This window comes from Trichomycterus rosablanca, chromosome 1 (genome assembly GCF_030014385.1).
Source record: "Trichomycterus rosablanca isolate fTriRos1 chromosome 1, fTriRos1.hap1, whole genome shotgun sequence".
NCBI lineage: Eukaryota > Metazoa > Chordata > Actinopteri > Siluriformes > Trichomycteridae > Trichomycterus > Trichomycterus rosablanca.
Window position 1 is genome coordinate 28,308,776 of NC_085988.1, and position 16,047 is coordinate 28,324,822.

At 40.9% G+C, this 16,047-nt stretch overlaps 1 protein-coding gene across 1 annotated transcript in view; it reads right to left on the reverse strand.

Moving 5' to 3' along the window:
• osbpl5 (oxysterol binding protein-like 5) overlaps window positions 1–16,047 on the reverse strand; it is a 52,286-nt gene that overhangs the window by 22,596 nt on the left and 13,643 nt on the right. Inside the window, exons 2-3 of the mRNA XM_062990982.1 lie at window positions 957–1,113; window positions 42–112 (exon numbers count right to left, since the gene is read on the reverse strand). Of these exons, the coding sequence (XP_062847052.1) occupies window positions 42–112; window positions 957–1,092 (207 nt within the window). The 5' untranslated portion in view covers window positions 1,093–1,113. The remainder of the gene's footprint in view (window positions 1–41; window positions 113–956; window positions 1,114–16,047) is intronic.

A 16,047-nucleotide genomic window follows, 5' to 3' on the forward strand; every position in this document is an offset into this window, starting at 1 on the left:
TGAGTCTGCAGAGCTTAAACAGATAATGAATAGTGACTCACAGCACTGCTAGGAGATTGGCCTGGACTGACTTCATCTTTCAAAAGCAAACCATTCCTCTCGGATTCACTGCCTGTAAAACAAACACACACACAGGCACACATACATACTTCCCTTTGTCAAGATCTTATCTCAAATCAAGAAGGCAGGTTTAAATAAACTATAGGAAATATGTGTAGACACTGTCCTACAGTCCACCCCCACCTTCTTTTAACAAGATATAAAAGCGTGTCTATGGGAATTGTATTTTTGTGCTTTTGATAAGAAGAACATTTTCTAAGGTTGGAATAAAAGGCCTGGCTTGCGATCAATGTACCAGGTGATGTTAAGAATGTTTATGGGATTGAGGAGGTCAGAGCTCTGTTTAAGCCAGAAACTCGTCATAGCATATCTTTAGGGACCTTGTTTTTTGTCTCAGTCATATTGGAACAGGACTGGGCCTTCCCCACTGTTTTTAACAAACTTGTAAGCATAGAATTGTATTATTTTTCTCCCATTTTCTCCCAATTTAGCGTAGTCAATTTGTCTTCCGCTGCTGGGGATCCCCAATTGCAGCTGAGGTTGGTACCTTGCTGCTCACGCCTCCTCCGACCCTTTTTCATCCATGCATTCTGCACAGGTGCCTCTCTATCTGCTAATCAGGGTGCTTATACAGCGTTTGAAGACTTACGCCCGCTAGATGGCGCCCAGCCGACCGGTGGCAACGGCGAGTTTCATATCCCGCTGCGCCACCTGGGAGGATTTTCCTAATACAACTGATTTTATTAGTCTGTTAACAATAGATGTGGCTAAAACCTGATCATTAGGATGGGTGTCCATCTACCTGACCATATCATGTAAGTGTGTGTGGTAAGGTGTGCTGGTTACAGGACGTCTGATCTGCTTTTGAATTGTCATTCAGATCGTTAGTATTATACCTGGACTGACTGGTTCCACATCATTGTCCCCTCCGTAGGACAGGTTCCGGGCGAGCCCTTGTGGATCAATTTTGGGTGAAGTGGTGGTTGTGGGACACAAAGAAAAGCGCCGACGAAACAAGTTCTCTTCCTTCATCCCGCCTGTCAGCTGTTCAGCCTGCACAGAGACAGAGAGAGAGAGAGATTTGTGCATATTCAAATGAACTTATGCTAATTCCTTATTTTTATCTTTGCTTTCCCTTCTAGAAATGCAACTTCACTGATTAAGCCATTAATAAGACTCTTGTGTGGTATGTTTGGCTTTGTGTATTTGTACATTGCTATGAAGAAGTATTTGCCTCTTACACAATTTCTTCCATTTTTGCTCATTTGTCACATTTTAATGTTACAGATCTTTCAACTGAGTTTAATACAAGATAAAGACAACATAGATAAAAACAAAAAGGTGGGACAGCTGTGGCTCAATGGTTAAGGTACTGAATTAGTAATCAGAAGGTTGCTGGTTCAAGCCCCACCACTGCCAAGTTGACATTGTTGGCCCCTGAGCAAGGCCTTAGCCCTCAATTGCTCAAAATGTATTCAGTCATAAAGCTTGCCCTCTAGTAGGCACAACTGGCTAATGCCTGCAGGAGACAAAACTGGCTTCCAGTCTGCTAGGTGGGAAAAACCGGACTAAGGGGTGGGGTTATTAATGCTGTTTTAGGACCTTGGTTGCCCAGGGCACCTGTACAGAAAGTGGAGGAGCGCAGACATCGAGGCGTGGCTCTCCGTACGCGAAGCTGACCTTACATGCAAATCCACCGAAGTATGGGAGGATAAGAAGAGGTTGGTAGGACTGCGCACACGTCAGAGGGAGTGTGTGTCAGTCAAAAAACACTCTCCTTGGACAACATTGGGCTGTCGCTTGGGAGAAAAAATGCATAAAAAGATAATAATAATAATAATAAAAATAATTGTAAGTTGCTTTGGATAAAAGTGTCTGCTAAATACTGCAAATTCAAAATGCAAATGTAAATAATTCCTTTAATTTTTTTCCACTTTTCTCCCCCTTTAGCGCATCCAATTTTTCAATTTGCATTGTGCTTCCTCTCCGTCTATGCCGAACCCTGCCCCGACCGAGGAGATCGAAGCTAACCCATATCCCCTCCGAAACATGGGCAGCAGCCGGATGCATTTTTGCCACCCGCACATTGATGAGTTTGGCGCCACCTAGCGTTGCATGCGGAGAGACACACCCTAAGGGCACTCTTCCTCATCTCTGTGCAGGCGCCTCTAATCAGCAGGCAGAGGTCGTAATTGCATTCTGACAGAGAGAGACCCACATCTGGTTCTTTGTCCCGCCCCCCAACTGAGCAACCGGCCAATCGTTGCTCATACAGCCACTCAGCCTCGAATCGGGGAGGCAGAGCTGGATTCGATACGAGGTACTCAGAATCCAGCTCTGGTTGCTGCCTGTCTCTTTACCGCTGCGCCACCTGAGCGGCTTTCATTTCATTTATTGAGGATAGATTTCTTCTAAACCTATGTAAAATATCTAAAAATCTCCCAGTAACACATTGGCCCCAAACACGTGATAACCGCAAATTTCTTGGGTGAAGGGGGCTTAAACATGAGGCAATGAGCACATTAAGCTTAACTGCCTAACTAGGTCGTAAAATGAGAACACAAATCAGTCTAAACAAACATAAATGAACTGAGCATTTGAAACACTTAACAGAGCTTTAGAACTTTAGCCAGTTCTGACTGTGCACCATTGATTTATGGTATGAAGGGTGTTTCTGTGATGCAGAGTGTCAGGCATAACACTGCTTGTTCCACAGCTTGAGTCTGTGTGCTAAAAATAGCCCTCCTGCTGCATTGAAGGTCTGAGGAGGTGTGTGTGTGTGAGCGTCCAAGACTTTCAGCAGCAGATTCTCAAATTCTCTTCCTCTGCAAGCAAGCATACAAAACAGCAGCAAAAAACAGTGTGGGCATTCAACATCTGGCTGCTGAGGAGATTACAAAGCTGTGAGAAGCAGGAGGCCAGATTTTTTTTCAACATGACTGACCAGATAAAGCACGATGAATTGCCAAGCATGACAATGTTACATAAAGAGGTTTTCTGCCCATGCTGTGTTTGTTCCCTGCTGTGAGTTACTGTGCATGAATTGTGCTAGCCCAGTACTGCTGGGATCCAGGGTTCAAATCCCTACTGGTACTATCGGCTGGTCAGTATCTACATACAAATGTGATTGGCTATGTCGGAGGGGGGATGGTCAAGGCCTTGTGACGTATTTGCATCCTGCCGGGGGTGTGTTACTGCAATGCGCCCAGTGATTCCGGGAAAGCAGAGCCCACCACAACCCTGACCAGGATAAAGTGGTGGTAAAACATAAGACTTAAATGGAAATAAATGGTACATAGAGTGTGTGGGGGGACAATTACTCACTGTCTTAACCGCTTTTCAATGGGCGCAAGGCACACAGTAACACCCTGGACGGGCGCCAGTCCATCACAGGGCAGACACACACAAACACACATTCACCTATAGGGCAATTCTGTATCTCCAATTAGCCTGACTGTATGTTTTTGGACTGTGGGTGGAAACTGGAGCTCCTGGAGGAAACCCCTGCAGACACGGGAAGAACATGCAAACTCCACACAGAAAGGACCCGGACCTCCCCACCTGGGAATCAAACCCAGGACCTTCTTGCTGTGAGGCGACAGTGCTACCCAGTGAGCCACCGTGCTGCCCCTGGGGGGACAATTAATTAAGCAATTTTGTTTTTGTTATTTACACCAACTACCGCTGAGATCTGGGGTTCAAATCTCAGCTGTGCCACTCGCCTCTGCACATAAACAACTATTTATTTTTTGCACATAAATAACTATTTATAATTATTCCCCTTTTCCTCTCAATCTAGTCGTATCCAATTACCCAGTTGTATCCCCGACTCTGAACGAGGAGAGCCACAGCTAACACATGCTCCCTCCGCCACATGTGTACTTGCCAACCGTTTCTTTTCACCTGTGGGTTTACACAGGGATCAGTACAATACAGTAAGTCCTCGGGTTACGGCGGACTCGACATACGGCGTTTCGTGGTTACGTCGCCATCTCCCATACATTTCTTAAGAAAGTCTTGTTCCGTCATTCCGATGTACGGCGTTTGCGACATAAAAACAAAGTTCGTGCGGGAACTAGTTGGCGAGCGGAGCAGACGAATACGTCGTCACGCGGCGCTATACGAGGAAGACGGCATTGTATGTGCTCCATGTGAGTGACGTAGGTGCTTATGTAGGTGTGTTCCGACTTACAGCGAAAATCGCGTTACGTCGCGTCCGTAGGAACGGATCTCCGACGTAAGTCGAGGACCTACTGTATACAGCAAGTCACACACTGATCTCCATTATTCCCTGTCTATGTGCAGGTGCCTTGACCAGCCAGCAGAGGCTGCAGCTGCAGCAGCAATGAGAAATCCCTTTGGCCCACCACTCATACACTCATAGACATCGCCAATCATGTCTGTGTAGGCACCTGGCTGGCCAATAGCATAGCAGTGGGCTAGCATGTTAAACTGCTGTGCCACCTGAGCTTCCCTATTAGCCAGTGTTTAACTTTAAATACACTAATGAATGTATAGCTGAATAAAGGAACTTCCTGTAATGTGTATTGTTGTACTAAAGGCATTTTACTTCAGGTTTAATATTACTGCCGATGCTTAACACTGTGGTATTCATAAACACATCTCATTCAAAACATTTCTATATAGAGTGAATTCACTCAAGGCAAGCCAGCATACTAGCCTTCATGAATAATTTATAATGACGGGTCATTCATTCAGCAGATTAGCATTGATTGGGTAATGGTTTAGTCCAGCGCAGGGTCTAGTGTGTCAGCCTGTAAAGTATAGTAGCACTGCTGGCAGCCACTGTGTTGTTATTGTGCATATCTAACCTTTCATTTAACCTCCTGAACTCCATTGAGTAATGTTTCCATGGGCTGGTAAATAAATGTTGGACACATTGCTGACAGAACAGCGATCACTTTAACTTGTCCTTTAGTGACCCCTCAAGAGTTATTTAATCAGGCCCCTTGCCCAACCCCTTTCTGATGTATCATGGAAAAGTTTATTGGAGCGGATGGTATCTGTAATCAGTTACCATTCAACCAAAAAAAGTAAAAAAAAAAACAGAGACGACACAGTTGAGAAGTGTCTCAATTTTTTCTAAATCACTGTATAATATAAGTATACACCGATCAGCCATAACATTAAAACCACCTCCTTGTTTCTACACTCACTGTTCATTTTATCAGCTCCACTTACCATATAGACGCACTTTATAGTTCTACAATTACTGACTGTAATCCATCTGTCTCTCTGCATGCTTTGTTAGATTAGATTAGATTCAACTTTATTGTCATTGTGCAGAGTACAAGTACAAAGCCAACGAAATGCAGGAGCATCTAACCAGAAGTGCAAGGTAGAGATTATTTACATATAATACAGTAAAAAGTGCAGTAGTTACCAGATAAGTAAAGGTGCATATATTAAAAACAGTAAACAGGTAATGGTTGTACAGTGTATAGACTACTATATATTTACAAGGTGACTACAGTGGCTAAATCAATTAACTACAGGGGCTAAATGAATGATAATAAATAGATGAGAGTATATAAGTATAGTGGATAATATACAATATATTCATACATTATTGTTGTGCTGGTGTGATTAGTGCAGTAGTGCCATGTGCAAATTTGCAAATACTGATATGTAAACAGATGAGATGAAACACTTAAGAACAAAAGTTTAGTGCGATCCAGGGTGCAGTGATATTTTAAAGTGGTGTGGTAGAGTTTAGCAGGGTAACAGCCTCTAGGAAAAAGCTCTTCCTGAGCCTGCTGGTACGAGAGCGGAGGCTCCTGTAACGCCTGCCAGACGGAAGCAAGGTGAAAAGTCCATGGTTGGGATGAGAAACATCCTTGATAATGTTCCTCGCTCTGCCCATGCACCGGTTGTAATAAATGTCCTGTATGGTGGGTAACTGAGTGCCAGTGATGCGTTGGGCGGTTTTAACCACCCGCTGGAGAGCTTTCCGGTCAGCTGTGGAGCAATTGCCGTACCACACAGAGATGCAGTTTGTAAGAATGCTCTCAATGGTACAGCGATAAAAGTCTACGAGTATTCTGGAGCACAAGTGTTCTTTCTTGAGTCTCCGTAGAAAGTAAAGGCGCTGTTGTGCCTTTCTGACCAGGACTGATGAGTTGTGGGACCAAGAGATATCTTCAGAGATGTTAGCCCCCTTTCACCCTGTTCTTCAATGATCAGGACTCTCCCAGGACCACTACAGAGCAGGTATTATTTGGGTGGTGGATCATTCTCAGCACTGCAGTGACACTGACATGGTGGTGGTGTGTTAGTGTGTGTTGTGCTGGTATGAGTGGAAAAGACACAGCAGTGCTGATGGAGTTTATAAACACCTCACTGTCACTGCTGGACTGAGAATAGTCCACCAACCAAAAACATCCAGCCAACAGTGCCCCGTGGGCAGCGTCCTGTGACCACTGATGAAGGTCTAGAAGATGATCAAGTCAAACAGCCGCAATAGATGAGCGATCGTCTCTGACTTTACATCTACAAGGTGGACCAACTAGGTAGGAGTGTCTAATATAGTGAACAGTGAGTGGACCCAGTATTTAAAAACTCCAGCAGCGCTGCTGTATCTGATCCACTCATACCAGCACAACACACACTAACACACCACCGCCATGTCATTGTAACTGCAGTGCTGAGAATCATCCACCACCTAAATAATACCTGCTCTGTGGTGGTCTTGTGGGGGTCCTGACCATTGAAGAACAGGGTGAAAGCAGGCTAAAACAGTATGTAGAGAAACAGATGGACTACAGTTAGTAATTGTAGAACTACAAAGTGCTTCTATATGGTAAGTGGAGCTGATAAAATGGACAGTGAGTGTAGAAACAAGAAGGTGGTTTTAATGTTATGGCTGATCAGTGTATATTAACAGTATTTTAACGTTTTACACTTTGGTTACATTCATGACAGAAACGGTTATTACTGGTTACACAAGATTTATCAGTTCACAAGAATGTCAAACACAGTCATGGACAATTTTGTATCTCCAACTAACCTGATTGCATGTCTTTGGACTGTGGGAGGAAACCCACGCAGACACAGGGAGAACATGCAAACTCCACACAGAAAGAAGCCGGACCACACGTCAATTTGGCTTAAAGTATCTGCAGGCCACCACCAACGATTGATGCTATTTTAATTCTACTGCCCTTTTGGGGAAGAACTGCTATTTTTGTTGACCTACCACTGCATGCTGATACAAAAAAGTCAGTCCCTTATTAGGAGTCGGCAAATAACTTATGTTATTCCAAAATCCCACTTCAAAGAATGGACGATGTATATTTTGCTATGTTTAGCTACAAACTGATATCAAAGCCACAGCGATCCCTAAAATGACAGATTGATAAAATGCCAACATCTAAACACAAGCCTCACAGCAAGTTCAATGCAGAAATGCATTCACATCACTTCTCCGTTATGATAAAAATAGGGCACAAACCCAGTGACCACTGAGGCTAGCGGAGAAAGTGTGCACAGAGAGTCCTCATCTAATCTGTAATATGAGCTCTGCCCGGATGTCCCCATGGCTATTCAAACTGCTGCCTCCATTCTAAAGCTAACCAGTGTTTTAATGCTGGTTGGGTGCTTTTAAGAATGACCTCAAATGTTTTGAGCTAGGATGCATCCCAATGTTTTTTTTTTTTTTTTCAAGTGGAAGGAAACATGCAGGTAATGAAGACTACACTGTACATTCACAAGCTTTTGGCACATTTAATCCATGTTCAAGCATTGCTACAAAATTCTTACTACAAACATTCTTTTTAACACACTTTTATTCATAATTCATAAAACATAAATTTTATTTCAGCTAGGGGTTGCCACAGCAATTTACTATGGTCCACACACCTGACCTGGCACAATTTTTTAAACATATATTTTATGTATGCATTTTTAGTGCATCATGCTTCCTCTCCACTAATGCCGGCCCCGGCTCTAATTAAGGAGAACAAAGCTAACCCACGCCCCCTCCGATACGTGGGCAGCAGCCGTATGCATTTTGTCACCTACACTTTGACGAGTGCAATGCGGATCAGCACTGTGTACGGAGAGACACACCCTGACAGCACTCTTTTCCCATCTCTGTGCAGGCGGCATCAATCAGCCAGCAGAGATCGTAATTGCATTAGTTGTGAGAGAGACCCTATCCGGCTTTAATATCCCACCCCTATCTGAACAAAAGGCCAATCGTTGTTCTTGTGGTTGCTCAGCCCAGCCGGCAGGCAGAGCTGAGACTCGATACAATGTATTCGAGATCCCAGGTCTGGTTCCAGTGTGTGTTTTTACCACTGCGCCACCTGAGCAGCTCTGGCACAATTTTAACCTCCGTATTTTTATTCGGGCTTGGGAATGGCACTGAGATCGCACTGACAAGTGCACCTCCCAATGTTGTAGACACAACCAGGTAATTAGATACAACTAGATTGGGAGAAAAATAACACTCATTTTGTTGTTTCTTGCATTTATATACATTTGATGTAACATTGCTTGTGTGTTTATTAGAAAGCTGGAAAAGCAACACTATTTAACAGCACAATTTTTATTTACATTTTTTATTTAGTTAAAAATCCATAATTTGTTCTCTATATGGATGGAATGGCACGGCTAGACGCAAATTCTAATGTGAGGAACAATTTATATTAGTGATTATTTTTCTATTATGTTGTACAAACAGCAGGTTGTGAGGAGGCAGTGGCTGGTTATATGAATCTACTAGAAAGCATGTGCTAGCCTTTAACCTCCCAAAGGCTGGTAAGCATTTTTGAGGGACTACTTTGAGGGATACTGACAACAGTTGAACTTGGAGAAAAAACAGGTTAAAATAACTCCTTAAAGCTGTAGTCATCATGCTTGTAACTCAATATAAAAAATTATAGTCTTCAAAAGTAGACTTTGAAGCTTACTGGTTTGCTAACCTTGTTTATGGTTGCAGTGCTCTGTCCAAACTCAGATTTTTCATTTCCTTGGCACGCAAGGCCTGTACTGAAGTGTGAAAGCAGTTTATACATGTGTGTGTGTGTGTGTGTGTGTGTGTGTGTGTGTGTGTGTGTGTGTGTGTGTGTGTGTGTGTACAAGTCTGAACTGAAGCCAAATGAGTCATGCGACAGTCAAGGTCAGTTAACAAGTGAGTTAAAGAATCATAGGGCTATCAACAGTGACCTTCAATTAAAACTATAAATACAAAACAAGGCAGAGCTGAACATTAACATAAACAACGTGAGCAGAGTCAGTTCAGCATCATGAACATAGATAATAAACAGTTCATTACAAAAGGTATTTTTTTTTATTTAATTTTTATCAATCGCTTTATTCTGGTCGGGGTCATGGTGGGTCCAGTTTCACTGGGAAACACTGGGCCCAAGGCAAGAATACCATGGACAGGGTGCCAATCCATCACAAAGCTTGGGCCATCCACCCTTAGATAGAGCCAATCATGTTTGTGTAGATGCCTGGCTGGACAATAGCACAGGCAAGATCAAAACCACTGTTTATATAGGCGCCCAAGCTCTGGTATGCTAGCGTGTTTTACCGCTGAGTCACCTGAGCAACACACATAATTAAAAAAAAAAAAAAAGGAAAAAAACACAAAGATCCACATTTAACATGCTTTCAGACTTCATACTGACACAATACAGCTTCCATTTGTGATTTTTATGTATAATACATCAATCCATTGTTCGTTAGTTAAATAATTGAAATGCATAATCTCTAAACCTGGCTCATGCACACTGAGGGTTAGTAAGGGTGTGTTTCAATTCAGCGTTCTAACTCTGTACAGACTGTAGCTGCTCTCTCAATAAAAATCCAGCATCATCTGAGAAAGTGCATTTAAATGCCATTTCTAACTGGCATCATTCTTTGTCAGTTAGTACATAGCTTTTAACAGTTCAACAGTCTTTACAAATAAATTAAAAGCACAACTTCAGCAATGTAGTTTACTTTACATACACACCGGCAAGGTCAGTGAGTCTCAAGTCTGTGATAAGCGTCTACCCAAAGCAAACCTTGGAATGGCATGGGCATTTCTTGATTATCAAAAACAACAATATTTTTGACTGTTTATCAAATTGGAGGGGATTGGTTGATTAAACAGGTCGTTGTAAAACTGTATTTATGTTAAAGCAAATTGTGTCAACTAAAATTTAGGTAAAAAGCACAACCTTGGCAATGTTAATTATTATTAATTTAATATGGTTAGTATGATTTTTAAACTGTAGTGAACTGTAATGTAAACACTGGGTGTGTTTGAAAAACTAGTGAGCTGCCTTGCTGTCTTACTGCCTACATAGACAGCTGCCTAAGTAGAGAGGATTCTAATAAGTCATTGACTTATAAGGCAGGTTATTCGAAAGCGCTACTGAGACAGCAATTCCATCAGTTTTCGCTAACAAGTTAGCCTCATGCCATTCAAATCAATGGGATGGGGTGGCACAACGCGCTAGCATGTCAACCAACATCTCCCTCCGTGCACCGAAAACGGTTAAATTTGCTGACAAGCCCAAATTTGCAAATAAAAACACTTGTGCAAGTTTATACAAATAAAAAATCAATGATAATTTATTTACGTTTGAAAATAACTCTGTGAGAAAAGTTGTGCTGCATTGAATGCTGGGATTGCCTTCACCGCTAAGGCAGCATCGGATGCTCACTCGTTCTTGAGTCAAAACAGCACTGAAATTTTAAGATACCTAATTAGTGAGCATATTAAAGCATCTAGGATTTCGAACAGCCTCTTTCTCGGGAGCGTGCCTAGGATGACGTAAAATGCTGTCTATGTAGAGAGCGCCCTAGGTTTTCAAATACACCCATTGACTTTACTATAAACAGCTCTGTTAAAATACAAAACCTGGATTATAATGTGTTAGTTACATCGCACATCATTTTATTTTATTAAATGATGCTGATCTGCTACTTGATTGATAATTAATATAATGCTACAGAGAAATTGCTATTGCTTTTGTTCAACTCTCCATCCATCCATACACCACATAATAGGGTTGTCAATAATTAACTGGTTAACCAACAAAGAGGTCAATGTTTGAATTATGCTGCTGGTTAGGAAATGACAATGTTTATTTCCAACACTTGATTCCAGTTGAGAGAGGAGTTTCAGTCAGTACAGAGTAAGATTGCTGATTTGACACGTGCATTTATCCACCCTCAGTGTGCAGGTGCCAGCTCCAGTTACAAGCTGTATTTGGAGAATCTAATCTGAACAGAAGAACTTTTTCATGCATTTATATTCTTTATATAATGAATAACAGAACTATTATGCATTAACATCACAAACACTGTGTCTAGTTAACATGAATATTGAGTCTCACAGCATGTTAAACTCTGCACTTGTGGATCTGTGTAAATTTTGTGTATGTTTGTTTTTTGTTTTTACAAAAATGATGCGAATATTTTGCATAATTTTACAGTATAAAGTTAGAACTTGGTTATCTCATAACTACATGAATGTCAAGATGAGCTTTAAAATATAGGCTGTATCTTTACTTATTTTGATTATGCTATCCCACTATCACTGGAATCCAGCAAACAAAGCTAAAGCAGTGCTACCGGCTGGTTACTGCACATTACTGCACTGCACCCAGTGATTTTAAAAAGCCATTTCCATCAGGACCCATCACAAGATGATAAAGTGGTGTATCCAATGAATAACCAACAACCTCATCTCCAGCTCGTAACCGCGACCAAATCACAGCTGTGATGTAATTAGCAAAAACACATTCCCTCTCATGTTTTGTTGCCTAAACAGACTATTGTGTAGTTTACACTATGCATGATGATATACACCGACGAGGCATAACATTATGACCACTGACAGGTGAAGTGAATAACACTGATTATCTCATCATCACGGCACCTGTTAGTGGGTGGGATATATTAGGCAGCAAGTGAACATCAAAGTTGATGTGTTAGAAGCAGGAAAAATGGACAAGCGTGAGGATTTGAGCAAGTTTAACAAGGGCCAAATTGTGATGGCTAGACGACTTGGTCAGTGCATCTCCAAAACTGCAGTTCTTGTGGGGTGTTCCCTGGTCTGCAGTGGTCAGTATCTATCAAAAGTGGTCCAAGGAAGGAACAGTGGTAAACCAGCGACAGGGTCATGGGCGGCCAAGGCTCATTGATGCACGTAGGGAGCGAAGGCTGGCCCGTGTGGTCTGATCCAACAGACGAGCTACTGTAGCTCAAATTGCAGAAGAAGTTAATGCTGGTTCTGATAGAAAGGTGTCATAGTGTTTAGGGCTGGGCGATTTTCACGATTAATTCGCATGAACGTTTTCACCCGATGTTAGAATGTGACAATCGCGATTGTTTACATACTTTATATGTTCATTAAAATACCAACATGTCACGAAGCAGAAACTGACCAGACGTTCGCGGAATATAAATCAGGGAAAGTTTAATATCAAAAGGGCAAAAACAGTGTACAAAATCAGGTAAGGTCCAAAACCAGAGGATAGACTAAAACAGTAAACGGAAGACAACAAGGATTATACACGGTAACGGTTAGATTTAGAAATAAAGAGCGCAAACATGATCGGCAAAACGAGACACAAACAGAAGAGTTTAATTAAGATTCAGTGAATCAAACACCGCTGAACTGAATCAAAACTCCGGAGACGGTGAGCCCGATCAGGATTGGCTGACCGAGACATGTGACAGTCATGTGACGGTCCGTGAGAGCTTGGGATTTGTAGTCCACATTGTTAGAAGCAGACCTTGCCCCCTCCATCCACCCCCCAAATCACAAGAGGACAAAATCAAAGCTGAGCTGAGTGATCACTTGATGCCCCCCCAGTGTAGATACTGATACAGACTCACTTAGTGGTGGAAACAGTAAACAGGCTCGTGTTCCTTTTAAGAAACCTGTAAAGAACTTTTTGTAAGGTGGTTCTGCTGCACAATATTTAAAACAAGAGTTGTTTGTGAGCTATTCTTATAAAGCATATAGAAAATTTAGATTTCTATTTTGTTTTAATTATTGTGATATCGTTATTGTTATAAAGTTTGAGTCCCTTACAAAGATAATTATAGGTGGTGCTGTTACTATTCTGCAGTCTTTTAAATTACAATGCAAAAAAAAGAAATTTGAGTCTTTTTTCAATTGCATTATACAAGAACAAAAAAATCGGAATCGACAATCGGTTATAATTTTAAAATAATCGAGATTGTTTTGGTTTTTTTTGGCAAAATCGCCCAGCCCTAATAGTGTTATGCCTGATCGGTGTACACTATATGGACAAAAGTATTGTGACAAACTTCATAATCACTTAATTCAGGTGATTTACTCAATCTTATTGCCACAAATGTATAATCAAGCACCTTGCCATGCAGTCTGCCTTTACAAACACTAAAAAAATGAGTCGTTCTTATAAGCTCCATGAATTTTCATGTGTTGTACTGTAATAGGATGCCACCATTGCTACAAATTAGTTCTTGAAGTTTCTTTCCTCCTAGATATTCCACAATTAACAATAAGTGGTATTATGGAAAAAAGGAAGCATTTATGAACCTCCGCAGCTCGTAAAGTTGCAGAACATGGTCGCAGAGTGCTTAACGTTGCAGCGCACAGTGCTTAAACGTTGCAGCGCTCCACTGACTCAGTTACTGAAGAATTCCAAACCTCCTCTGGCATTACTATTAGCACAAAAACTATGCACCAGAGGCTTCATGGCATGGGTTTCCATGGCCGAGCAGCTGCATGCAAGCACAATGCCAAGCGTCAGATGGATTGGTGTAAAGCATGCCCCAACTGGACTCTAAAGCAGTGGCAACATGTTCGGAAATAATTAATCACACTTCTCTATCTGGCAGTCTGATGGATTTTGGGTTGGGTGAATGCCAGGCGAACGTTACCTGCCTGCAATGTGAACTGCCAACTGTAAAGTTGGGATGCAAGTTTGCCAGGAAAAATAATCTTTGCCAGCCAACACACTAGCAATGAACATTATAAGCGCCCTGAAAGGTGCCAAAAATATCTACGTGGATGCAGCCTAACAGAATATCTTGAAAAGCACAGTTTTCGATTAAGCATGAATGAGGGTGTACGTTTGTTTTGAAGTCATACCAAACCCATATTTATCTTTGGCTAAATTGCACAATCACTACAATACAGTGTAAACCTGGCCTACTTATGGAAGCACTGACCAACCCAAAACAAAAACTGGCTTGAAACTTGACTACTGTGGGCATGACTTTAGTGCCTGTGGTGTGAAATACTATGATAATATACTATAATAATAGCAATAATTATTAACTTGCACAAAATGCACATTTCTTTTTTTTTTGTGAGTTATCATCGTGCACACTCAACATTTACCTTAATGAGTCAGACAGGCCAGAGCAAGCAAAAAAGTGGTGACCCATTTCTTTCTTTGTAGACACTGTCTATAAAGCCAGGGAGGCTAAAACAACAACAACTGTGTGTTTGTGATATACATTGTTTGAGGCATTAATTAAGACTCAGGGTAGTGCCTGCTAACAACTTCATCTCAAGTGGGTGCTAAATACTTTTCCCCGAGCATGAGTTAAAACGTTTACTGTTAAAGCTTTTCAAGTTAAAGCCAAATACCACCAAAAGACAACAACTGCTAAGAAAAGAGATGCAAATGCTATGTCATGATTTTAATTGAAATGCTAGTTTTAAAAAATCTTTCAGCATTAATCAGATAATGGGAGTGAATTTGTGTACAGTGGATGACTTGTAGTCTTTTTGCATACAATTACATACTAATGCAAATGATATTTTGCACTTTATTCTGAAAAAAAAAAATCAGCAATGACAAACGTATCTCACCTATGAACCAATATCACTGGTTAAAATGGTATATGGGAAAAAAAAAAGTTAAAATTTTGAAATCTGTTCTTCAAACATTAGAATAGATGTTAGAGGAGTTAAAGTAATAATAGTTAGAGCATACCATTAAGAGTATAGACCGATGCTGCACATACATTCATTATATGAGGGTTCTTCAAAAAGGGTTTCTGCACTTTTCTGCAAAATTCTATTTATTAAGAATTTTAAAAACAAATTACATCACTTTTCGACAGTCACCTTCCGATGCATTTTTCCCAGCATCGTACCAACTTTTTGATCCAATAAGCAAAAAATGTTTTTGGTTGAGCGTGTAGCCACTGATGCACTGTGGCTTTCACATCATCATCACATGAAAATCTTCCTCTTAAAGCTTCTTTCAGTGGTTCAAAAAGGTGGAAATTAGATGGAGCTAAATCTAGACTATAAGCTCTATCTCAGTCTCTCAGACACAACCAATTACTACTCGCCTGCAACAAAAATATAAAAGTGTGGAGACTTTTTGAAGATCCCTCGTATATAGAATATTATTCAGAAAGGTTTAAAGGTGCATTTAAGCCAGTGTAGAAAAAACACTGTGTTTATCTGCTTAAGTGCTGGTGGATGTGAATGGATGTTTTCTCCACTTTAAACCAATATTATCTGTATAATAGTGCAATTGTTATAACACACGTACTTTTTAATAAGGAAAGTCATTTTTTTAACATTGAGCTTTAAAGCAAAGCTTCTCTTTTAAATTTGTGTTGCATACTTTTTTTCTTAGCATAACCCTTAGCCTGTTCTGATGTGCTGCTTTTCCTATTAGTCTTTTTTTATTATTTGAAATACACTGCTAGATTAGGAGACAGAAATTGCGTTGCTAAGCAATACTCACTACAGTAGTGCCAGGTACATGCCAAGTCTTGTTACTGATCAACAGATATCTAAAAATGTACTTAATTTACAAAAAGGTAGAAATTAGATGGAGCTAAATCTGGCCTACTAAGCGCTTGAGCTGACTTGTACTTACAAACACTCTTACATTTCTTTAAAAAAAAAAAAAAAAAAAAAAAAAAACTTTGGTTCTTACTAGGGTTGGGCGATATTGCCGATTTTCATACCGTCTTCAAAAAAATACCGCGGTATACGATATT